Below are 24,651 nucleotides of genomic sequence, written 5' to 3'. Positions count from 1 at the left end.
AGCAGTAACACTTCGTTTTCCTCCACTTGGTGAGCTTCCTTCCCCATCCATAGCTTCTCTCTTAGGTTCCCTAATATGCTGAGCATTCCTAGCCTCCTCCACCGGTCGCCGGTTCAAGATTTCAAGGCTAGGAGCAGGTTGCACGTTGTTTTCTCTCCTTTGGTGACAACAGCTCGGTGTCTTCTTTGCTTCCCTGTTTTGGTGAGGTATCAGCTCTTCACCTCAAGCCAAAAAGTGTCTTCTTAGCAGTAGGATCAAGTCCTTAATGTATGTTTTTCTTGCATGTGATGTTCTTGACATGCATGCAATAGAGCGAACCACCCACAGCGCTGCATCGTTACATGCATGGCGTCCCGAGCGCTGCCACTTGCAGCCGCTGCCTGCACCTGTCCGGCCACCACTGGGCTGGGTAGAGTATAGGAATAGAATCTCAAAGACTTGTTCTCCATGTTCTCTTTTGACCTTGCCCCAATTAGAGCCATCGTTTGCTGCCAGCGAGCTTGAGATCGAGCTCAGCCATGGCTGTCTCTGTTTCCTGCTCAATTGGAGAAGAAGCTGGACCTTGTTGAGAAATGGGAAAACTTCAAAAATCCATAAGTATTTCATTTTAACTCATCTTTGAATGAATCAAATCCCTGTGTATTCATAACCTTGTAGACCTTATGTTTGTAAAGGAAAACTTTTCAACTTCTGTTAAGAAAATGTCAGTTTTTCATATGACTTAGGTTAGTTCATATGTAACTGCAACAATGCCATTTTCAGTGTATATGGCTTGTTATTTTTATACCTCTCAAACCATAAATGTAAATGAGATGATTCTTGTTCCTAAAATTAGTTTATCATACTCTCTACCTACTGTAATTAGGCCATGATTTATAGAGCATGTTGCATATGCATATTTATTTGAATCTTATTTGCATATTTGCCTCTTATTGGTAGATTCGGAGAATTTGGAGTACGTGGAGCAAGACTCAGAGGTTGAGTGTGTTTCCGCATAGCAGCAAGGCAAGCGTCTATGGATATTGAACCTATGATTTCACAAAACTTATTTGCTTGCAAAAACTATATATATGCATGAGTTGAATTGCCTTAAAATGTCGGTAACAGGTAGAGTTGTTTATATCCAAGTTCATGCATTTCCCTTCCTTTAATATATTGTTGCCATGTAACCTTGTCACCTTCAATTGTAAATGGTTAGGATGGTTTATTCTATCATCGAATGCTTAGCCATGCTTAGGTCTACTGTTGTTAGAAATCGATGGATGGAGCCATCGGATGAACTTATTCACCACCCGCGATTTATGGGCATTAAAATCTGATTACCTCACTCAATGATTAATATGGAAACATGCTTTAGCTTGGACGGGTGATAGGGCGATGACGGGATGGTCATTTTCCCTGATGCAAGTAGCCTTGTCTGGGTTGTTAAGGACCGAACATGTTGACGTCTATTCAAGCACCATACGTACTTCCACACGCCTTATTTGGGACCGGCTTGTCTTAGTACTATGTTGCACTGTGCTCATCTACGTCTCGCTGGTCATTCGTGAGGGTGGTTTTCCCTTTGGAGTGCCCCGGGTGTGCCTGGTTTTGGCAGGGGGTTTCTCCCGCGATGGTGAGCTGGCCACATCACATGCACGTGGCTAAGTCGACGGGGGCCTAGGCGTGGTTTAGGTGGTTGGGGTGTCACTAGGAAAGGACATGTTATGAGCTTGTATCACTTGTAGGTCACACCTGTGTGCGTGTGAAGCATTTGATCCTTGTTCATTTCGTGTGGGTAAAGTTGTACACCTCTGATCAGAGTAAAACTATTCGAATAGCCATGTCCACGGTTACAGGACGATCGCTTGATGTGTTAGTCAGTCTATGTTAGCATCAAACTTGGGTTAAATGGCTGGTTTAGTCATGGATATGGTGATAGTTATGTTTGGAATCCATGGTTGGGCAACGGTAGCCCATGGATGGTGATGAGAGCACCGGTTGTGCTCATTTGTGATTCAATTTCAGATTTACTTGCTTGCTGTCCTAAATTTCAGATTATGCTATTTTATACAAATGTTATATTTGCAACTTACTACTTGCTCAACAAAATTAGCTCTATGCAAAATCTGAACCACTTAGCCATTTCCTTTGATGTAGAAATTTGCATACTCCTTTGTACTATCATATATGGTGTAAGTCTTGCGGAGTACCTTACGTACTCATGTTGCTATTTTCAGGTGAGGATGCCGGCGTTGATGTTGTGCCCTACTACTATCCCACCGAGGGTGGCGAGGGTAGCGAGTAGTTGAAGTTCGCTCTTGCCCCAGTTGGTTGCCCTTGTGGGGTTGTTGGCACACCACAGGTTTTTCTTTTGCTTATGAGAAATTATGAAACTTCCGCTGCTATATTTTGTGTTGTATGATGGGCTTGTGAACCCCGTTATGAAATATGTACCTTGCTGTCCTTGTATCCAGATTTATGCATTTGTGATGTTTATCGATTGCTTGCGATGAAAGTGCGAGGCTAGTCGGTTTTCTGGGGACTAGCTGAGCATGAGTATGAATTTTGAGCAATTGAGATGTTGTATAGCTTTAGCATTTTGAGTCAAGTCTCCTGAGATGTGTAACACTTTTGGTCGCTGCCTTCGTGTGGTTTGACGGGCATGTCTCAGGCTGAAGTTGACTGGCATGCTGAGTCCGAACAATATCTCCTTTGCTCATGATTCGGCATTGCGGATTTTATATCGAATGGTGTTAAATTGTGATCATGAGCACATTGAGGTATGAGTGGCTATTTATGCGTGTATGGATCCCACTCATCCAAAATTATGTGGTGGTCACGAATTGCACTGGACGATATAATGTTCGAGTGCCCACATGCGGGATCATTGTTAGCTATAGCCCATTAATTTATAGTGATTACTTTACTGTTTAGCTAGCGTTAAAGTAGTTATTAATTGCATAGACGTAGAGTCTAGGTAATTAATTTTCGGTGATTGCTTCGTATCCCATCGTAGGTTTGAGGTGGGCGTAGAGGTGGTGACAGCCCTCAAATACACTAAAGTCCTCCCTGTCTGGGTATGCAGTAGAGCAACATCTTTGAGCAGTGGGCTGGCCAGTGCCTAAAGTATCACGTTAGGATTAAATTGAGCTTTCCGTAGACATAGTTTCTCACTAGGAAATCCTCTTTACCCTTTGCCTACATTTGCTTCATGTCCTTGGGTGAACCTGAAGAGGAGCTGAACACACACGTTCCCTGAGGAAATCGATACCTTGGAATACTTGAGGGTGAACTGCTACATCGGTATCTTCCGTGCGTTTGCGGATTTTATTTGTGACGTTAAGAAATACCAACAATAGCACCAATTATAAAATGAGTAATTAATTATATGGATGACACAGCGTCACATCCCTTCATCTGTTGTAGGGACTTGTGAACCACATCGATGGTGGATAGTTAATAATTTCAACTTACAACTAATCACAACTGATTATACGAAATATATAGTTAATGTCACACCCGGAGTTTTCCCTTTTTTTAGTTTCTAAATCATTGCTAAATCGTCTATAGAAAATACGTTGTTAACCAAGAGGAAACCCTAAATAACAAAGTGTTTAATAATTGGAATTATCAGGGAGATTTTTTTTTTGAATTCTCTTTGCTATAAATCATTAACGGGATGTATAGTGGAATATTCAGAGTAAGAGAAATAACAAAAGTTAATTTAAAATGTCAAGAGTTGAAGTAATAATAATTTTCTTGCCCGCCTTTGGCCATGAACCGTGCCTGGTTCACTTCTCCGTTAGTCTGCGGTTCCATTTTGTATAACGAGCTGAGTCCGAATCCGCTTCCAGTTCTGTGTCCGTTCTTTTCCTAAAACGGCACCGTATCAATTTTTCTTTTCCTTTCCCTTTGTGGTCGTCATTTTCGGTTTTCCCCTCCACCCCCTTCCTGCCGCGCGCCGTGCCCTCCCACCATCGCCATCGTCGCCGTTGCGTACCGGTAATCCGCACTCCCTCTCCGTGCTATGGCTGCCGCTATTCTCCATCTATGTATATTCTAATCTACTCCGTCCTAGGTTTCTTTTAGCGTCGTCGTCGTCATCCTTGCCGGGTTACCGTCACCGCTGTTCCAAACCCTTGCCGTTGCCGTTGTTTTCCTCGGTGAGAAATCTTTTCCAACCCTTCTTTATTTAGATGTTGTCTTGATCGTTTAGCGTTAACCCTAACCGCATGACCGAGTGTTTGTCGCGTTGTTGTGTCACCGCGGTAAACCCTAGCACCGCTGCCGGCCAAGGCGCCGCCGCTGCTGTGTGTCGTGCCGTGTACCGCTGCCCGCTGCCGCCGCGCCGCTGCCGCTACTGCCGCTGCAGCCGAGCCGCCCTACTGCGCCACCGCCGTGCGCCGTTGCTGCTGCCCTAGCCGCGCAGCCGCTGCCGCTGCTGCCGGGTGCCGTAGCTGAGCATCGCCGCCGCTGTCCCGTGTCGCCATCGCTGTTCAGCTGCTGCCCATAGCTCGGTAGTTGAGTTGCTTAGCCGCTTTAGTACATGCGAGTCTCTACCGGCCTATTGTTTGCCATACCGGGTCATTGCCGCAAACCATGCTTAGTTGCCGACTTTGCTGCAGCCGTTCTCTAAGTTGCTTTAGGATCATTCGCACGTAGTATTGCCAAAGCTTTAGTCCGTTCGGTCGTTCTGAGTCGTTCTTTAGTTTAGAGTCGTTCTGAGCTGCCGGTTCCATTCGCCGGTTTGGTTGACCGTTTGGATGGTCCCGTGTCACGATGTGTTGGCTCGTTGAGTCACTAATTTGTGAGGCTTGCTTACTGGTGATATATTTCCATTGATCTATTTCTCTATGGGCATTAATATGTAATAATTGATTAAGGTTTTTCGGTTGTTAGTAATTACACAGCTCATATTGTAAAATTCATATCTAAATAATCTGAGCTCCGTTTTAACCCATTCAAGTTGCAGTGAATTCATTAAAATGTATAGAATCCATTAAAATTGATTTCTTTTACTATTTCAGTAGCCTTATTGCTTGTATTTCTTGTATGCTTTGTTTGTCGTATAGATTCCGGCAGTTCCGGTGATCCAGCTTATTTTGAAGTGGTTGCTGAGGTTTCATCTGTTCAAGAGCAAGGCAAGTCATACATACAACATTGAACATGTTGAACCTATTTTATAAAATCCCCTGCTTTTTATTAAATTGCATTATTTTAGAATGTCATGTGGGATGGATGCCTATCGTCCTCAGCTTGTTGATATCTTATGCCATTGATAACTTGGGATATAATTGATTAGATGATTGTTGTAGAAATGCTTAGCCATGCTTAGATCAATTAGTTCACAATGGGATTCATTATAATTTAGTCCTTAATTATATGATGATGTACCCCCATGGTTATTGTTTAATTAAACTAAAATATGCTTTAATAGTGGGTTGTGGATGCGTGGATTTGGAAGTCGTGCCCATGACAATTAAGGACCGATTCTCGGGAATCCTTGGAAGATATAATCGTACTTACCACATGCCAGCGTGGGCTACAGGCTTAATCTAGAGTATAATTTAACCTAGCTGACATACCATGGTAAGGGTAGAGGCGATGGTGCAGTTCGGACCTGGCTTTTGGTCTTCATTGTTTCCGGATTTACCTAGGAACGAAAGGGGACTGGCCGACTTGGCATAAGGAGGGCGTGAAACCTGAGGTGGGTATGTTCGGTTAGGGAGGGTTATATGACAGGTTTTGTCACGATTTTCCCATTTGCAGTATCGCAGTGGTACTTCGGGGCATGGTAACATGTGTGGAATCATGTCATGTGGGTAAAGTTGATGTTGATGGTCATTATCGATCAGTTTCGGCCTCCGATATTACTATAACAAAGGACAACTAGCTATGCTTGCAATGCATATTTGTTTTAAAATTAACTATTTCCACTTGCACTAGGATTCTAACATCTTGTAGAGAATACAACACGAAACGGAGAAGAATTGACAGCAAAATGGACGATCAATCAATCAGACGCTGTCGAGAATCAGACTTATGGATAGATGGGCTAGAACACAAAATTGACACGACTCACAAAGGGCCAAAATTCACAAAGTCTGAAGAAAGAAGAGGTCAAAGAGGAGGCCTGCCAGAAACTGGGCCGGTTGGGCTAGCCTAGGGTTCGGCCGAACCAGTGCCAGCTCTGTTGGATCCAGGGTTTTGAGGGAACAGTGGACATTCACTCCCAATGATGGTTGGAGGGCGTTTCCGACCTTTCCAACCATCATAACCGTCATTCCCAGCCTATAAAAGGCCCTCACCTCATTCCCTCCATCACACACTCAAGCAAGAAGCTCCAAGCTTTCTCTCAAGTTTAGTTTAGTATTCTATTGCTAGTGGAATAGGAATAGAATAGTTTCTTTAGTCCTCGGAGTCCTCGGGAGAATTCGGGTATGGCTCTAGTAGCTCTTCCTTCTTTTGTAAGACTTATACAATTATTAAAATATTCTTCTAAATATATTTACGGTACTTTACTTCACTCTGATTTTTTGAGTACCGACTTTCTGGTATATTATTCGAGATATAATTGTCTAGCTAGCTTACCTGGGAGATGCATTGGTGTGGGTATAATGTTCACTTATATGATTGTTCTATGTCATGACGATGATTTTAGAGTAATATTTAGTAGCATACGTGAGGTGCTTAGGCTATTGAATATCATTATTAGGTGTTATATGCCGCGAGACAGTAGAGGTGGGTCGCTGATGGTCACAGCTCAGTACGGGTATTCCTCCACGTTAGTATATAATCCTAAGTTACTTTCCTGGGGAGGATACTCCTCCGTATTTAGCCCCGGTTGGATGGCTATGACGGGTTGTCGCAAGAAACTCGGCAACCAGGGGTGATCTCTCGAAATACCAGGAGGGAATTGTAAAGGGGGTATTGGCTATATAATTATATAGTAGATAATATTATCTAAAGTTGTATGTATTTTAGAAGAATAGGAATAGATTCTTTTCTTATTCTTTTCCTCTTAGCCTAGACTTAGTATTTATGAGAGAATGAGTTCTTCTGTTTCGTGTCACTCTACCCTTGAATTAAATTAACCACTGCTTAGACTTTGATTATGACAAGTAACATATAAATATTAGCATATTTCTCTTTATTATAATCATCCCACGGGATTAAACAAATACGATACCCCTGGAATACTTCTGGGTGAAATGCTACAATGGTATATCCGTGCGCTTGCGGATGTGATTTGTAACCATAATATACCATGAATATTTCTACGCCATTGCTGGGAATTATATTTCTAGTAATGTCGTTAAGAAACCAACAGTTATAAACCTCTGATCAGAGTTAAAACTATTCAAATAGCCGTGCCCGCAGTTTTTGGGCGGTTAACCAGCTCAACGTGATTAGTCTCACTATAATAATTTGACTTATTGAACTGGTGTTGTTCAGGTGGTTTGGTTGGGCCTGTTGCAACGTGGTTTAGCGTTGGACAGTGATATTTTAATATTACTTAATTATATCTATTGTTTTACTTATTCAAATTATGATTTATAAATGCTGCTTTTATTGAAAATATCCTATGGCCTATCCTTTGCGAATATCTTACATCATACCTTCCCGTTGGTATGACTTGTTGAGTACGGTGGTTGGTACTCATTCTTGCTTTATTTTTCCCCACCCTAGAAGCAGAGATTGATTCAGATGGTGAGTTCTATAAGGATTGAGATGGTGAGTTCTATAAGGATTGAGCTTGTTTCGAACATTGAGGATGCCTGTGGTTCTATGGAGGATGCTTCGCTTTTGGTCGTGAAGATTAAGTCCAGTTTAGTTGTTTATTTTCGCTGCGTTTGTAAGAATTATTTATTATTTTTGTAAGACGTGGATCTGTTTATCAAATTGTCGTTTGCGTACTCCGGCTAGTCTTGGACAGAGATTTTAATACACATTCTGCTTGAAATTTTGGTAGCGAATTTCTGGGCATGACAATTAATCATCCAAGGGGGTGTCTTTCGCATGTGCCATGAGGCGTGCTAGGCCAACCCTGGGCCTCCCGTTGGATTCGCCACCGCATCCACTTATGTTTACCATACATCCACATGTGCTATTTATGGGGTGGCCTTATCCAATTAAGTTATGTAATGTCTAGCCTTCCTATTGACCTGTAAAGGTAGTAGGGTTGTCTAGAGGAGGTACCTATTTACTTGCTGAGAGTAGTTTAGGTCTCTAAGTTTGTCCAATACAATGGTACAATGCCTCATGGGGAAACATATGCTTTTGCCGCCACTACGTTAGGTTTAAGGCGTGGGCCTGCCACCTAATGGCTCTAGGTTATTCCTAGGGTGAATTCACATTTGTCGTGCTGGTGCAAGGCTAGGCATTAGGTCTAGTTTAATGTAAAGGCTACATTGTAACCTCTAGACCACATTTAATGTGTAGAGTGTGGTTATGCTGACGGGTACCGGATAAACTAGAGCAATTCACATCATGTGAGTAAAGCTGTACAAACTCGGCAGAATCTAAAACTAATCGACTAACCGCGCTCACAGTCGTGAGTGACATAGTGATGTGCTGTGGGTATAGTTTTGTGTTTTATAAATGCTTTTGGAACTTGATGATTTGAAATGATGTTGAGAGTAACGTATATGATATAGTTGCCTTACTACCGGTTGGGTAGTAAGGAATGATGCTATATGACGTTGTTGCCTTACTACCAGTTGGGTAGCAAGGAATGACGCTTATTTATTTACTAGTAATCATGCACGTGCGTAGTAATCATGCACGTGCAACGCACGTTATGATCGTTATTTAATTGAACCGTCTATGTACATTTATGTGTAGAATGTTTAAAACATTTGATATCTAATTGTGCACAGCAGTGCTTACTATTTTCTGGAAAAAAAAGATAATAGTGATTTGAAGTTCTTTTTCTATACTAACCATTAACCCAACCGAAGAACAGCAGGGCAAGATATATACTATCTTTGACCAACGACAATAAAAGAACAATGGGAGACAGATGACAAATATCACTACCCCAAACCTTTATGCCCCAAAATTTGATCATATCGGTCACGTCAGTTGCCAGGTGAAGAAATATACATTCAAAGTTTCTATTGCATGTACCAATTTACAACAATAAGTAAATACCATTTGATTGGAACTTGAGCAATCCAATTAATCAACTTTGTATAAGTAGTTTTGCAACTTCATAGTGTTACAAATAAGCAAGTGCTAAGCGTCTAACAATAAAGAAACAAAAACCCTTAAATGATCATTTCTTAATTCACACGATCCTCGTTTTCAAACATTTTTCATGAACATGAAAAAAAAACAAGAACAATACTATATGGGCAATCAAAGCTAAATATCAAGAAGTGTTCATAGTTCTCACAAGCTCCATTTATTCTTTAAGGAGTGTATCCCTGCCATTCTGTCCCAAAGGAGGCTTACCTTGCTCCAAAACAGATTCGGCTTACCAACTTGTAGTTTTCACCGAATCACCGTGTTCAATGCCGATTACTTCAAATAATAGAGGTTATTCTTCTTAATCTCTGGTCATGGACGACAACTTGCCTCTCGATCACTGTCATTGTTGGTGGACACTACCAATTGAACAAAAGACTCCCAATATCACTTCTGTCAATAGTATAGATCCAACCATGTCAGTGCACGAACCAACTTCAAATACCAGAAATATATTGAATATTTCCCTAATTAGTTTGCTTCAGCACCTCAAAACCTTCCTTCATAATCCACAGTTATGAGCCTTCATGTTGGCTATACTGGGGATGGAAATTAAATTTAAGTCATGTACATTAGAAGCTACGAAAATTATTTTGATCAACAAATTACGATTCCTAAGGATGACGGTAACTAAACTTCTTCAAGATAAGGTGGCAAATGGAGAGATGATTATAAAATTTATATTCTTGAAGAAAGCTATATATAACTTAAACCAGGTCATAAAAAATTCTTTATTAGCAAATATATACTATTCTACTCCATAATATATTAGATGTTTCCTACTTTGGCATTTCAATATAGTTTCTTTCAGATTGCTGCATTTATAGCTAAGGAAGACACAATGCAATGCAAATACTAAGAGTGCACAAAGTGAGCTGGAGAAGTAAAATATCATCTGGTAAGAAAACAGAGTATTTGGTAACTTAATAGTTTCACATTATTCCAGTGATAAAATAAAGGCATTGTGTAAAAACCATAAACTAAAGCATTTAACAAAGTTAACAGGAAAAAAATGTTTTCCCCAAACAAGAAAGTATCAATTTGGTATTTAGATCCAAAGCATGATCAGATCCTTCGCATCAATTCTTCACTTTGTTTGCTAAACTAATATGCATGAATCAATCTTCCCTTTGTTTGTTAAACTAATATAAATGCATCACCTTACAGACTATTATTCCTTCAAGCCTCATTACTCATCATTCCTTTCTGTTGAATCTTCTCAGTGCATATACACATGTAGAAAAATAAATTGACCGAGCCAAGGATCAATAGCATGAATCCAACAAATTCATGCCACAGAGCTGTATATACAGTTTGCCAGTGTTATGATGATCCATATATTCAGATGGAAACTGAGAACTGAACTAAATTGAAAAATTATGAACTTGCCTGTGAACAAATTGTACAGGCATAATTTAATTCATTTGGAAACATAATTGCAGCAAAAAGAAAAATATAATGACCTCTACTTTATGCTCACTTGCTCTACAAGGGGTAATTGTTTAACCAGACAGGAAAAGCAGAAATTGGGTGAGACATTTTCTTGAAGTTAGCAACACCATATCTTTTTATACTCAATTTAAATACTTTCATAATTCCTTCTGAACAGTAAAAAAAAGAAAGGCAATACTTTGTTGTACCTGAAGCATTTGGAGTATGTATTGTGATCTCGAGGTTGGTGGACACCCCAAAGCCATCACCTCTGAAGCTACTAACAGAGCCATCTCCAGTATGTATATATCTGTATCTCCAAGTTCCATTTCCCTGTAACTCATTGGCTGTGGGCAATTCCTTGCGTACTAACAGATACAAGTGAGGAAAAAAAATTCCAATTCAACCAGAGAATAGAAAACAGCCACTCTACAACGTGGACAAGTGCACAACAACAAATTGACCGCTCATTTCAGTTGCTGGCACATCGTAATAATTGTGCACACCCGAGCGCAAGGAAAGCAAAGCGGTTTCTGTGGTTCTTATCCTCCCAAGACAGTCTCCCAAAGTCCCAATCATCAACATCCAACTTGTCATAAGTCATAACAGTAGTAGTTGTAGAATGCGAGGGAAGCATTCAGTGCATGTCATGCATTGGGTAATTTCATCGACCATCTTGTGTGCATAAAGAAAAGATTTAACACCTGATTAGCATCAGAAATATATGCAGAGAGATTGCATTAGTAAAAAAAAAACAGCTTTCAACAATCTCCTCATAGGTAAAAAAAGAACAGAAATCTGTCACCATGCCTGTTGTTTCCGCAAGATTGCCAGCATCTCTGGTCGGCTAAAAATTACCACCGACATCTCACGTTCTTAGCTGGAGAGCTGCATTACAATAGCCCATGGTTAGCATTACCAATATAGCATAAATCTCATAGCAGTCGACCAGAAACAAATCAAAGAAATTTAATGACTCACATGAGTTGGCCGGTGGTTTGTTGACGGAGAGCAGGTGTCGACAGGAGGAGCTGCGACGACGAAGATTGAGTGTGTGGCCAACTGGCCATGGAGATTGAGGGTGCATTGGTGGCGCAGATGAGAAGATGGCTGGTTCAGTTGGAGAAGTGCTCCATAGCGCTAGCCACGCACGGCATGGAGAAGAGGGGACATTGATCTGTCATTCACGGAGGAGAAGGGGATCGAGATGGAGTTACCGGTGCACGGAAGGGGATCATCAGGGGATGAAATGCGTGGTCTCATGTCGCGAGAGCCGAGAGGAAACCGTCGGCCGGAGCTTGGGCGTGAATCTAGGGGGGTCGCGCGGTGTCCGGCAAGGAGGTGACAATCGCGGTGACTCGCGACCTGCGGCAAGGAGGTGGGAGGAATAGCGGCGTCCGTATCGTGCCGGCACCGGTGGTAGCACCGGAGTCGTTGGTGGAAGGCCGGAGGCGTAGCGGCGCTGGTCCGGGTCTGCCTAGTGGGGTTTGGCTGTTTGCGATTTGGGATGGCGGCGCTGGTCCGACGGTGCGGCGGCGCTGGCCCGTCGCGAGGAAGGAGGATGCGTGCGGAGGGAGGAGAAGCGAGGAGGCGGCGGGGAATCGCGGGGCGGAGTCATCGCGGCGGGGATTTGCGCGACGGGTCATCGCGTGGGTGCGGAATCGGTGCAATCGGCGAGGAGGACAACGGATGGATAAGATTAGAGTCGATGGTCGATGGACGTATGAGATGAGAGGGGATGATTTCACCCGTAGGATTGCTAGGCACAACTCCTTTTTATATTAGTATAGATGTTGACATTATGTCGTGATTTATATGCTTTACACATTGCAAATGTTTACTTTAAATACGTTGCAAAATATTTGTGAATCAAAATTGGCTTTATGCGAAAATTGAGACAACATATAGCCTCTCTTTGAATTAGAGCCTTGTGCGCTAGCTTTGCCAGTACATTAATGTACTAACTCGTTCATATATCTTTGTTTAGACTTCACTGCAAGTAGATAAGTGCTCGGTACCGTTTGCCAGTTTAGGATGGCCCTATCTAGTGGTCTACCCCTAGTATGTTGCTTGTGGGTTAATTTGGGTAGACATGCTTCCGATGGACACTAATATTTGGCCGGTCAGCCCTATGTATGTAGCTAAGTTATTTGTCTATATTTGTATATAAGTAATGTCTTTATGTAATTGATAACTTGGCTTAGATGAAAGTGCAAAGATAGCAATTTTCTGGGGTTAGCTGAGCATAAGTAAGAATTTTGGGTAATTGAGATGTTGTAGAGGTTTAGCAATTTGAGTCAAGTGTCTTGAATGTGTAATACATTTGGTTGCCTGTTTATGTGGTATGATGAGCACGTTTCAGGCTATAGTTGGCATGCTAAAGACTCAACAATGTCTCCCTTGCCCAATGTTCGGCATTCGCAGACTTTATACCGAATGGTGTTAATTTGTGATCATATGTAAATATTAAGAATTCAGTGGCTTTTTATCCATGCATGGATTCCACTAATCCAAAATCATGTGATGGTCACAAATGGCACCGGACGATGTAAATTCGACAATGCTCGATATATCTCTAGTCAGATAAGCTGTCTATATGGATATATGTCTATATGGATATATGGTACCCATAATTTCCACAATATGCAACTTCAATTATAATGTTTTGTAATAATTGATTTTCTTCTCTGTTTTTTTTTTCGTTCTGTGTAGATGCTTGGCAAATCAAGCATAACCCGTCACAATTTTACACATGCGGTGGGATTTTTTTTTCGTCTATCTGACCTTTATGGTTCAGTGGCTGGTAATAGCGGCTCAATTTTGGAGCAATATTTTTGTTTTTGACAAACATCGCAGGAGACTATACTTTAGACTTATTTTTAGCAGCCTCTGCCCTTCAGATAGTTCTGCTCTTTGAACTATCGTATATGTAGCAAAGTTCACATATTTACCATCTCATAAATCATATTCACAAAGCTACTAAATCAGATTCACAAGTCTTTGGACAACCCTTCATACAGAATGACACATTTATAATTGATGCAAGTTCCAGTATATTGATATACAACTTATTTTTTCTTGCACTTATCGGAGGTTTATACACTAAGTGACTTTTCGAGGTACATATTTGTATATATTGCTTTCACACTGAACAATAATCTTCTGATATTAATATTTTGGTTCCAAATGGAGCAAGCGCATATGCCATTTACAGAGCATTAGATAGAGCATGCAACTGCACATGTGTGGCGACGAATTTTCCAAATATGACAGCAAAGGCAGGAAAGCCGTACAGAAGTGTATGAATTTGCATAAGCAAAGCAGCCGGAGTGCTGAACCAAGCGAGTTTGATGCCCTTTGTGCCGCAAGTTTGCAGTTTGATGCACCTTTTGATTAGTGCATTTCCTATGTTTTATACTTTATTTATATGTTGCACGCACATATCATAAGTTGAAATTGCACAAAGTTAGTGCAAGTTTCACGTAATTATAGTGCAAATCTGAATATTTTTTCGGTTCGGATTATATTATATGCAAGACAACGACAACATTAACTTCTGTAACAGTTTCATCGAATTTGCCCAGTAACAACATTAACCCACGGCCCAACAAAGATTCACATCTTTGATTCTAGATCGGATGACACAGATCGACTGATGGATTGCAATTTTTTTAGCGACTGACAATTATTCTGTCCCTTAATATATGTATACTCCTTGTGAAAAACAAAACCAATCAACATACATCGAATGATATAACACAACGACAGTTCAAACCCTCTATTTATTCGCACGGTAATAACCTTTCACAAGAATAAAAGTTGGTGAGAGTAATGACATGTGGGCCCACTAATTCTAGATGTCCTTAAAAAAAGATAAGAGTTGGTAGTGGGGTGGTAGCAGAATCATCACCACTACTCCTTTTTATAAGGAGTATAGATACTTGTGAAAAACCAATCTACCAACATACAACAATGATGCAACACCATGACAAAAGTTCATACCCTCTATTTATTTGATGCCACACACACGGAAATAACTTTTCGTTAATTACATTCAACTCGTAAATCTTTATGCAATATTGTAAGCGGATGGGAGAAGCCTTGGTACCGGGTGAACCACCAATGGCTCTGCCCTTTGCAGCAGGAGGGTAAACGCCTCATCCATATTGAGCTTGTCTGGCGTCTGGTCCGCTGGTAGCTGCCAGTCGAATGCATGCACCAGCGTGGCCGCTGTCATGGTGACCATCCGCAGGCCCCAACTGAGGCCGGCGCATATCCTTCGCCCTGCACCGAATGGTATAAGTCTGAAATCATTTCCCTTGACATCCACATCAGTGTGCGTCCCACCGGGGAGGAACCGAGAGGGCTTGTACTCTAGTGGGTCAGGCCATATGGCTGGGTCACGGGCGATCCCCCACACATTGACCAGCAACTCTGCACCCTTGGGGATACGGTAGCCTGCGATCTCACACTCCTCAGATGCCATGCGTGGCAGCGAGAGCGGTGTTGATGGATGAAGACGGAACGTCTCCTTGATGATAGCATGGAAGAAGGTGAGATGTGATAGATCCGACTCTGAGAGGAGCCTATCACGACCCACAACAACATCTAGCTCCTCTTGGGCCTGCTTGAGGATATCTGGGTGTCGAATCAGCTCTGCCATTGTCCACTCAACTATGGTTGATGTTGTGTCTGTGCCCGCCACGAATAGATTCTGCATAGTCAGCAGAAAGACATATGACATCATAGGATGGGTCTATATAAAAATAACTAAAATTTAATATATGAAAAATGGTATATAATAATATATTTATAATATAAACACATTCATGTGGCAATGTTTTCAATATTTTTATAAACATATTATTAAAAATGATAATGTAACATGTATTAGTAGTACTTCAAAGAGGGGCGGACGGGTTCCTGCCTTCCCGGTATGGACTGGCAGCATACCCAAAATTTGCAAAATAATTTTAAAAAGCAGTATGCAGCAATGGGCCTAAAATGATCGGTTGGTGCCTGGTCACAATAATAAATAAATAAATGCCGAAATAGAGTGCAAGGCCCCGCTGCATTGTCTGGACTCCACCAGCACACGAATCTATCGGGCGTGCACGTGCGTGTATAGGGTTTTCTCTGTATCTCATCTCTCGTCTTGGTGGCACATGCGAAGCGGCGAGCGCTGCACAACGGGCAGTGAGATGGAGTCCAGCGTAGTGGCGCAGCCCACGACACGCAGGCACGCTATGGCCGACGGTAGTTGTCACCGCCAACCAGTCAAGTAGCACCAACATTTACTAGAGAACTGATCTTTCTTTCATTGTGGTATCCAAAATAAAAAATATCTCGGTTGGATTAAGAACTGGTATAAGATTCTTTAGTACCGGTTCTAAAAGTCTAACTCTCTAGAAACAGTTTTACTCATGGTTGATGTTACTAATCGGTACTAAAAATACTTCTTTAATACCGGTTGGTATCACCAACCAAAAATAATGCTGGAGGATCTTTATTCTCTATTGGTAATACTAACTTGGACTAAAGATATTTTTACTAAAGATGTCTTTACGATTAGTTTAAAAAGAAAGCATATTTATCTAAGTCAGATGTGTGTACTAGGTGGGATGGTAACGCACGTGAGGATTGGGGTGAGAGATCGTAAGTTTGAGTCCCACATCCCACATATAGTTTTTTGACTTGGTATGCATCTTTAGTACTTGTTATTTTAACCGGTACTAAAGATCGAGATCTTTAGTCTCGATTTGCTGGTTACGGCTATTATAACCATTATCCTAACCAGTATATGGGGTAATCAGGCAAGTTGGTAGGCTCGTAACACAGCTAATTTTCTAGCTTTTACAATTTTACTTTGTTTGGATGATGCATATTTGTGAAATGTGAAATCAATAAGTTACAATGAATCATTAATGATGGTGCGTGCAAGCATTTCTAAGCTTAAAAAAGTGTTTCATTAACATCGTTTCATTTCTTTGTTTGTGTTATGTAAGATATGATCTACACTACTATCACTGTTTAAAATGAATGGTGCTTTTAGGACTGGAATGTTCTGTGTTAGAATGTAAGAGGCATAAATTCTGATGATGGGTGGTTGGCTATTAGGAATAAGATAGAGGAAAGCGGATGTGCATTTTTTTTTGTTTACATGAAACTAAGAGAAGTAATTTTGATCATTCCTTCATTAGGAAGTTCACCCCTAAGCGTTTTGACAAATTTGCTTTTTCCCCTTCTAGGGGTGCATCTTGGGGTATTTTGGTTTGCTGGAATAGTTATGTCTTCTCTGTTATGAATATCACAATTGAAAGTTTTGTTGTCCAGCTCACTTTTACTTCTAATGATCACTTTTACTTCTAATGATTCTAGTTTATCTTGGACAATGGTTACTAATTATGAGCCCTGTACTGGTGTTGAAAGGTCTAATTTTTTGGCTTGGCTTTATAGTCTCCAAATTCCTGTTGGTGATTTTTGGCTGTTGCTTGGTGATTTTAACTTCTATCGTTTAGTTCTAAATAGAAATAAGCCAGGAGCGGATATGAATGATATTTTTCTTTTTAATGAGGTCATAAGTAATTTGGGTTTAGTGGAAGTCCCTATTAAGGGCATAGCCTTTACCTGGAGTAACATGCAAAATCACCCTCAACTTGAGCAATTGGACTGGTTTTTCACTTCTACTAGTTGGTCTTCCTCTTTTCCTAATACTTTAGTCAAGCCTTTAGCTAGGTCAACTTCTGATCATACCGCCTGTGTTGTGCAGTTGTTATTCCTAGATCAAATGTGTTCAGGTTTGAGAATTTATAGGTTGAGCATGAAAGGTTTTTTGATTTAGTCCAATCTATTTGGGCTAATCATGGCAGTTTTTTGGATGCTGCTAGAAATATTTCATCTAAACTCAAAGCTTTAAGAAAGGGGCTTATAAAATGGAGTAGGAATCTATGTAAGCTTCAGAAACTCATCACAAACTGTAATGTTGTGATCTTTTTTTTTTTGATATCATTGAGGAATATAGAGATCTCACTGTGTTGGAATGGAATTTCAGAGTTTTTGTCAGATCTAAGTTGCTTACTTACTTGAAATATAAGCAAACATACTGGTAGAAAAGGTGTACTATTAGATGGGCTAAATTTGGAGGGGAAAACACAAATTTTTTCCATGCAATGGCAACTGAATCATACAGGAAGAATTCTATAGCTATTTTGGCTGATGTGGATGGGTCAACCCTCTCTGATCATGAGGCTAAAGCCCATACTGCTTGGAATGCTTTTAAGATGAGGATGGGAATTTCTTGTTTTGAATGTATGCCTTTTGATCTCCCTTCTTTAATCCCTTCACAAGACGGTTTGGAAATCCTGGATGCCCCCTTTTCTAAGAATGAGGTTGATAAGCTTATTAAGAATCTCCCTATTGATAGAGCTCCTGGTTCGGATGGTTTTAATGGCCTTTTTATTAAGAAATGCTGGCCCATTATATGTCAAGATTATTATAAATTATGTGCTGATTTTCATTGAGGCTCTCTAGACTTGAATCCTTTGAATCACTCTTTCATCACTTTGGTGCCTAAAAAATTGTGTCCTGAGACTATAAATCACTATAGGCCTATTTCTCTTATGGGGATTTCTCTGAAGATTTTGACGAAGTTGTTGGCTGGCAGATTGCAAATGGTAATCCTATCAGTAATACATCCAAATCAATATAGTTTTATAAAAGGGAGAACTATTCAGGATTGCCTTGCTTGGAATTTTGAGTTTCTTCATCAATGTCACCACTCTAGAAGGGAAATCGTTCTTTTAAAGTTGGACTTTGAGAAAGCCTTTGATACTATTGAACATGAAGCTATTTTGTTGGTGATGAAAGCTATGGGGTTTTTAGAAAATGGTTAAACTGGATTCAGAAGATTTTTCTTCTGCTTCTCTTCAGTTCTTCTGAATGGAGTTCCTAGAAAGAATTTTCATTGTAGGCGGGGGGGGGGGGGGTGTAAGACCCCTTTCACCGCCGTTGTTTGTTGTGGGAGCTGATCTTCTGCAATCTTTAATAAACATAGCACACCATTTGTGTTTGTTATCCAAGCCATTGCCCTATAGTCAAGAGCATAACTTCCCAGTGGTCCAATATGCAGATGATACTCTTTTATATGTTAAGGATTGTGGGAAGGAGCTTTTTACTCTAAAAGTTCTGCTTCAATCTTTTGCTCAAGGTACTAGATTAAAGGTTAACTATCAAAAATCATGTTTAATCCCTAAAAACTTGAGTGATGGAAAAGATGAGATGCTTGCTAGGGTTTCTGGTTGCAAAATTGGTTCACTCCCCTTTACTTATCTTGGTCTGCCTTTGGGAACAACTAAGCCTAGAGTGGTTGATTTTGCTCCTCTAGTTGAAGGAATTGAAAGGAGATTGTCTGCAAACTCAGATTTCTTGTCATATGGTAATAGGCTTACTCTAGTTAATTCAGTTTTCTCCTCCTTGCCAACCAATTACATGTGCACTATAATGTTGCCTAAGACAGTAATTGATAATATTGATAGTGCAAGGAAACATTGTCTTTGGAGATGTTCATATGTGAATTCAAGCAGAAAATTTAGCAGCTTGGGACAAAGTTTGTAAACCTAAAGTAAAAGGGGGGCTTGGTGTTATCAACCTTTCTATTCGGAATCAAGCTCTTTTGGTGAAATTTTTGGACAAATTCTATAATAGAAGGAATGTGCCATGGGTTGATCTTATCTGGTCCTCTTATTATGATCAAGTGGTCCCTCATTTGTCATCTCTAAAGGGTCTTTTTGGTGTAGAGATATTTATAAGCTGATGGATTTCTTTAGAAGGATTGCTAGATGCAATGTGGGGAATGGTTTAACATGTTCTTTTTGGGAGGATATTTGGTCTGATAATCCCCCTCTTAGTTTCTCAATGCCTAGACTTTATTCATTTCCTGCCAACAAAAAATCATTTGTGCATGGCTATCTGTCAGCTCAAATGTCAGACAATTTTCAGCTGCCTTTGTCTCAACAAGCTTATACTGAGTTTCAGGCTCTTTCAGATTTTATTAGCACTATTGATCTTTCTCAGGAGAGTGAGATAGCCATATATTTGGTCCTATATTTGGGGTGGTTTGAAATATACTTCCCAGAAGTTTTATGCTCTGAATTTTAGGCACTTGCAGCCCCCTCAGCACTTTGTGTGGCTTTGGAAGAGTAAGGTTTTCTCCAAGGTTAAAGTATTTAGCTGGCTTGTTTTCATGGATAGATTGAACACTAAATTTATGCTGGATCACAAACACTGTGCTCCACCAGATTATGATTTGTTTTGTGTTCTTTGTCGGTAGAGATGTACTGACACTTTAATGCATCTTTTCTTTAAGTGCCCTTTCTCGGTGACTTGTTGCACTTTTTTAGGCATCTTGTGGGATAGTTCTCTCAGTTTGAGCAATATGATCATGAAGGTTAAACATGTTTACAATGGGCAATGCTTTATGGAAAAGTTCCTTTTAGGGGCTTGGAATATTTGGAAAGAAAGGAATGGTTTCATTTTTGAGAACAGATTACCTTTGTTTTTTTCTTGGAGGCAACTTCTTAAAGGATACTTCCTCCTTTTGCTGTTTAGGTTGAAAGTGAGTGATCAACATGTAGTCAGAGATTGGATCCTTTTGTTGTAATTTGCTTTGTAACCTTCTTTCTTTTTTAATAATAATCTTTTAGCAGTGGGGGCCTCCCTTGTTGTGTTCCTTTAAAAAAAAGAACTTTTACTGTATTTGTGTATATGAGTGACTCTGATTTGGCTTTTGAGGATTGTGTGGGCACACCAAAATAAAAATTCTAGATTTGTCACTGCTTTGAAGACCGTGCGGATATCCGAAGTTTAGAGTAAGGTAGCATTAAAATAATTTAGGTGGTGCATTATCCTATTCCCACGGAAAAGGAGGATTTTACGATTGGGAACGTGACTACACAGCAAGTGGTAGCTGATTTGTCTAAACCAGCTACCACTCCATATATGAGAGACACTGTCCACCTATACTTCAAATACAATTTTCTCTTAAACTAGTTATCTGATCTACGATCCGATTATATCATTGTGTTCGTAACAATTAAATCTTCATAACAAGATCTCACATGATTATATTTTGATGAAAAATAATAAATTACTTTTATAATATATCTAAATTATTTTTAGATTTCACTAAATTACTTCTTAGACATATAAAAGTAAATTCAATAAAGCCTAAAAGTAATTTAAATATATTATAGAAGTAACTATAACAAAAAGAAAGTAACTTTAATTAATGCATTTTTTCATTGGACGTGACTACACAGCTAGTGGTAGCTAGTTTGTACTCCATCCAGTATCTCCTTTCAACTTGAACCATGCAAAAGTTACTTCCAATTAACATTGAAGTTACTTTTAAAAATTGTTAAACTTACGTGTGTTGATTTTTGCTAATTAAATTTAATTTTAGATAAAGTTATATTTTTATCCCTACAACGAATTTACTTCTAATGTCGTGACAAAGTTACTTCCGTTTTGTTTTAAGTTAATTTTATAATATATGTAAACTACTTTCAGACTTTATTAAATTTACTTTTATATGTCAAATATAAAAGTAATTTAGTCAAATCTAAAAGTAACTTATATGTATGATAAAAGTAACTTACGTATATAATAAAAGTAATTTATAAATATAAATATTTTTTCATCGTAATATAATAATGTCAGAGCTTGTTGTGATGATTTAATTGTAACGAACACAATGGTGTAATCGGATTGTTGATCGGATAAGTAATTTGAGAGAAAACTTTGTTTGAAGAGGAAAAGGACATGGGGGAGAAACTGTAGCCTCTCTCTCTGTGACTCTCTAAAGCAGGATTTGCGTGTGACGTGTGGTTGGAGTGGTTTCATCTCGATCCTTATCCAGAAAGCCATGCCTACAACTATGTTGGCGGCTGTTAAATGCCGATTCTATACCGCCAACCTCTGCATAAAGTCCAGATAATAACACATTCAATATAGCGATAGGTGTTTAATCTCACATATTCCACTAGTGTTGGTGTTTATTTGTATGCAGGTGTTGAACCCCGAAGTTGGGGTAAAATCAGACTAAAGTGAGGGGAAACGTGTATCCATACAAGGATGGGTTGTGATCATCAAAATATCAAAGACTCAGCTCAAAACTCCGAGAAATGGATAAAGGAGGACCACCGGAGGAGATGGGCCGAAGGCCAGGCCAGGTGGGCCTAGCCCACGTTCGGCCGAACCCAAAATCTCAGCCGTTCATGCTGGGGTTTGGCGTGGACGGTCCTGATCATCTCCTGATGATGACGGTTGCAGGGCATTTCCGACAATTCGCATCGTGTAACCGTCATACCTACCTCTATATAAGGAGTTTCACTCCTTCACTCTCACACACACTTCCAAGCTTGAGCTAAATTATAAGAGGCTCTATTGTACTATATTGTATACTAGAATAGGAAGAGAGTAGAGTAGAAGAAGTCGGATGAATTCTGGAGTTGTCGGTAATCTTCTCTCATTTCTTTTATTTTGTTCATTACTCTGATTTCAATATAATATTCTTCCTGAGTAATTTAGATTTATCTTGTGAGAATTATCTCTTGGTTAGTTCTTAAATAGCATACGGGATTATTATTCACTATAATTAACTGAAATATAGAGATTGCTTTGGTGAGTTATAAACACTAAAGTAGATATTAATTGCTTAGACGTGGTGTTTAGGTAATTGTTATCCAGTAATTACTGTGTATCCCACAGTACGTTTGAGGTAGGTGTAGAGGTGGTGACAGCCCTCGAGATCACTTAAGTCTTCCCTGTCCGGGTACGTAGTAGAGCAACATCTGGGAATAACGGGTTGCCAGTGCCTGAAGTATTGCGTTAGGATTAAACTTAAGCTTTCCTAGACACTATTTCTAACTAGTGAATCCTCACTATCCCGCCCTATCCTTTGCTTGGTGTTCTTGGATGAACCGGAGGAAGAACTGACCACACATGTTTCCTTCGATTCGATACCCTTTGGAATACTCCGTAGGGGAAGTGCTACATCTGTATACCCGTGCACTTGCGGATTTTATCTGTGATCGTAAGAATTACCAGTAGACTGCGAGGCCTACGCAGATGGACTCGATGATGACGCGAGCGATCAGACGGCTCTGCCAGCGTCGTATGATAGCGCTAAAACGGGAGGGCTCTCGAATTACATTTTACTATTGGAAGCCCAACAACCAGTCTACTTGAGAATCTGTTAGCCAAATGAGTGGTGATGACGACAAGTACGTGTTCTGGACTTCTGGTGCGCAAAACGACGCATATCCCCAAATTCCCAAACCAAATTCCGAACAGAAAACACATCGACGTGGGAAAAACAGATTCTCAACAAAGGAGAAACAAACATTACAAGTGTTTTGGACATGACGCAGACAGACAACAGTAAAAAAGTTCAGGGGACAGATTCTAATAATTGAGTGGATGTAGACTCATTTAACGTGGATCTTATAATCTATATGTTATTTATAAAAATCAAATTTAATTTAATTTATATGTTTGTAAAGTAATATATTATATACTAATATATTTTATTATTTTTCTTAAAAAATTATAGCTACTTAGTTAATATGCAATGAACGAGTGAGTGTCCATCTACTAAATCAGAGCATGAATCACGAACCAGGATAAGGGCCTTGATTTCCGTGTCGGTGATCCTGTCGTCCTCGCCGGCGGCGAGCCACTCCTGCTCCTGCACCATAGCCAGGAGCAAGCCAAGCAAGTCCTTACCTTCCTCACGACTGTCGGTTGGTTTGAGTAGTGATCCGGCCCTCCTCTCCGCGATGATCGCGTTCATCATGTCGTCGAACCGGCGGTGCAGCTTTTTCATCCTCGCTACCACGCCCTGCGGGTCCAGCCACCGGAGCGCCGGCACGAAGTCGCCGACGTTCAGCACACCACCCACCTCCATCACCTCCAGCACGATCTCTTTGAACTCCCTCGCGCCCTCGCCCGCGCCGGCGGCGAACACGCGGCGCCCGACCGCGGCGCGCGACAGCGCGTTCGTCGTGCAGACATTCACCTCCTTTCCCAGGACCACCGCCGCTGGAGACGACGACCCAGGGGCGGCGCTCGCCTCCGCCAGCGACCTAACCATCAGCACGGCCTCCCGCTCCCGGAAAGCGCGCAGGTCGTCGAGCGCGCGCGCGGAGAAGAGGTTGACGGCGCAAATCTTCCGCATGGCGCGCCACCGCGGCCCGTACGGCCCGAACACGACGTCCCGGCCGTTGTACGCCATGTGCTCGCCGCCGGAGTTGCGTGGCCGGCTGCTGAAGTTGGCATCGTGGGTGCGGAGGAACTGCGCCGCCACCGGCGCCGAGCCGGCGACCACCACGTCGGAGCTCCCGAACCGGAGCCGGATCAGCGGGCCGTACACCTTGGTCATCTCGTGCAGCGTCTGGTGCGTCTTCCCGCCCAGCTGCGGCAGGTTGCCCAGCACCGGCCATCCCCTGGGGCCAGGCGGCAGCGGCAGCGGCGCACGCGCCTTCCCGGCGCGGGAGAAGACCAGGGCGTAGCACACGATGACGGAGAGAGCCACGGTGGTGAGGAGCAATGAGGTAGAGATCTCCATGGCGGCGACCTCCATTGTTGGTAGGACTAGCTAGCTTTGGATCACTCTGCAAAGCACGCGTCTATTATCTCAGGGACAACAGTGGTTGGTGGATATGGGTGCCAGGTCCCATCCTGAGATCCCTTACCTACCACCCCATCTAGTTGAATAATTTGAGTATATATATTTTTTAACATGAAAGAGGAGTCAACAACAACAATGATAATGATATTAAGTTCGCAAATAAATTATTACTCCCATGTTTTAGCAATATACAACAACTTTAACGACGTGATACTGCTCCCTCCATTTCAAAATATAAGACACAACCACCCTTAACCTAAAAACCAAAAAATAATTATTATCACCTCATAATTTGGATTAAT

The 24,651-nt window shown here is 41.0% G+C and overlaps 1 protein-coding gene and 1 long non-coding RNA gene across 3 annotated transcripts; both read right to left on the bottom strand.

The window, feature by feature from the left end:
• Positions 1 to 9,238: 9,238 nt before the first annotated feature.
• Positions 9,239 to 12,448, bottom strand: LOC127786241 (uncharacterized). 2 transcript variants are annotated; one of them, XR_008019936.1, is made up of 3 exons: positions 11,644 to 12,394; positions 10,872 to 11,550; positions 9,239 to 10,532 (listed from the first exon to the last, which is right to left on the bottom strand). It is a non-coding gene; the product is annotated as an uncharacterized LOC127786241 (long non-coding RNA). The 2 variants fall into 2 exon arrangements; XR_008019935.1 differs by having other exon boundaries at positions 9,239 to 11,550; positions 11,644 to 12,448.
• Positions 12,449 to 14,425: 1,977 nt separating this feature from the next.
• Positions 14,426 to 24,395, bottom strand: LOC127786240 (flavonoid 3'-monooxygenase CYP75B4). The gene is made up of 2 exons (XM_052313574.1): positions 23,339 to 24,395; positions 14,426 to 15,376 (listed from the first exon to the last, which is right to left on the bottom strand). Exons 1-2 carry the CDS (start codon positions 24,299 to 24,301, stop codon positions 14,732 to 14,734), a joined length of 1,608 nt encoding a protein of 535 aa, XP_052169534.1. The 5' UTR covers positions 24,302 to 24,395; the 3' UTR covers positions 14,426 to 14,731.
• Positions 24,396 to 24,651: the final 256 nt, after the last annotated feature.

Source organism: Oryza glaberrima, chromosome 10 (genome assembly GCF_000147395.1).
Source record: "Oryza glaberrima chromosome 10, OglaRS2, whole genome shotgun sequence".
In the NCBI taxonomy this organism is placed as follows: Eukaryota; Viridiplantae; Streptophyta; class Magnoliopsida; order Poales; family Poaceae; genus Oryza; species Oryza glaberrima.
This window is presented reverse-complemented; position numbering and strand designations above follow the sequence as displayed.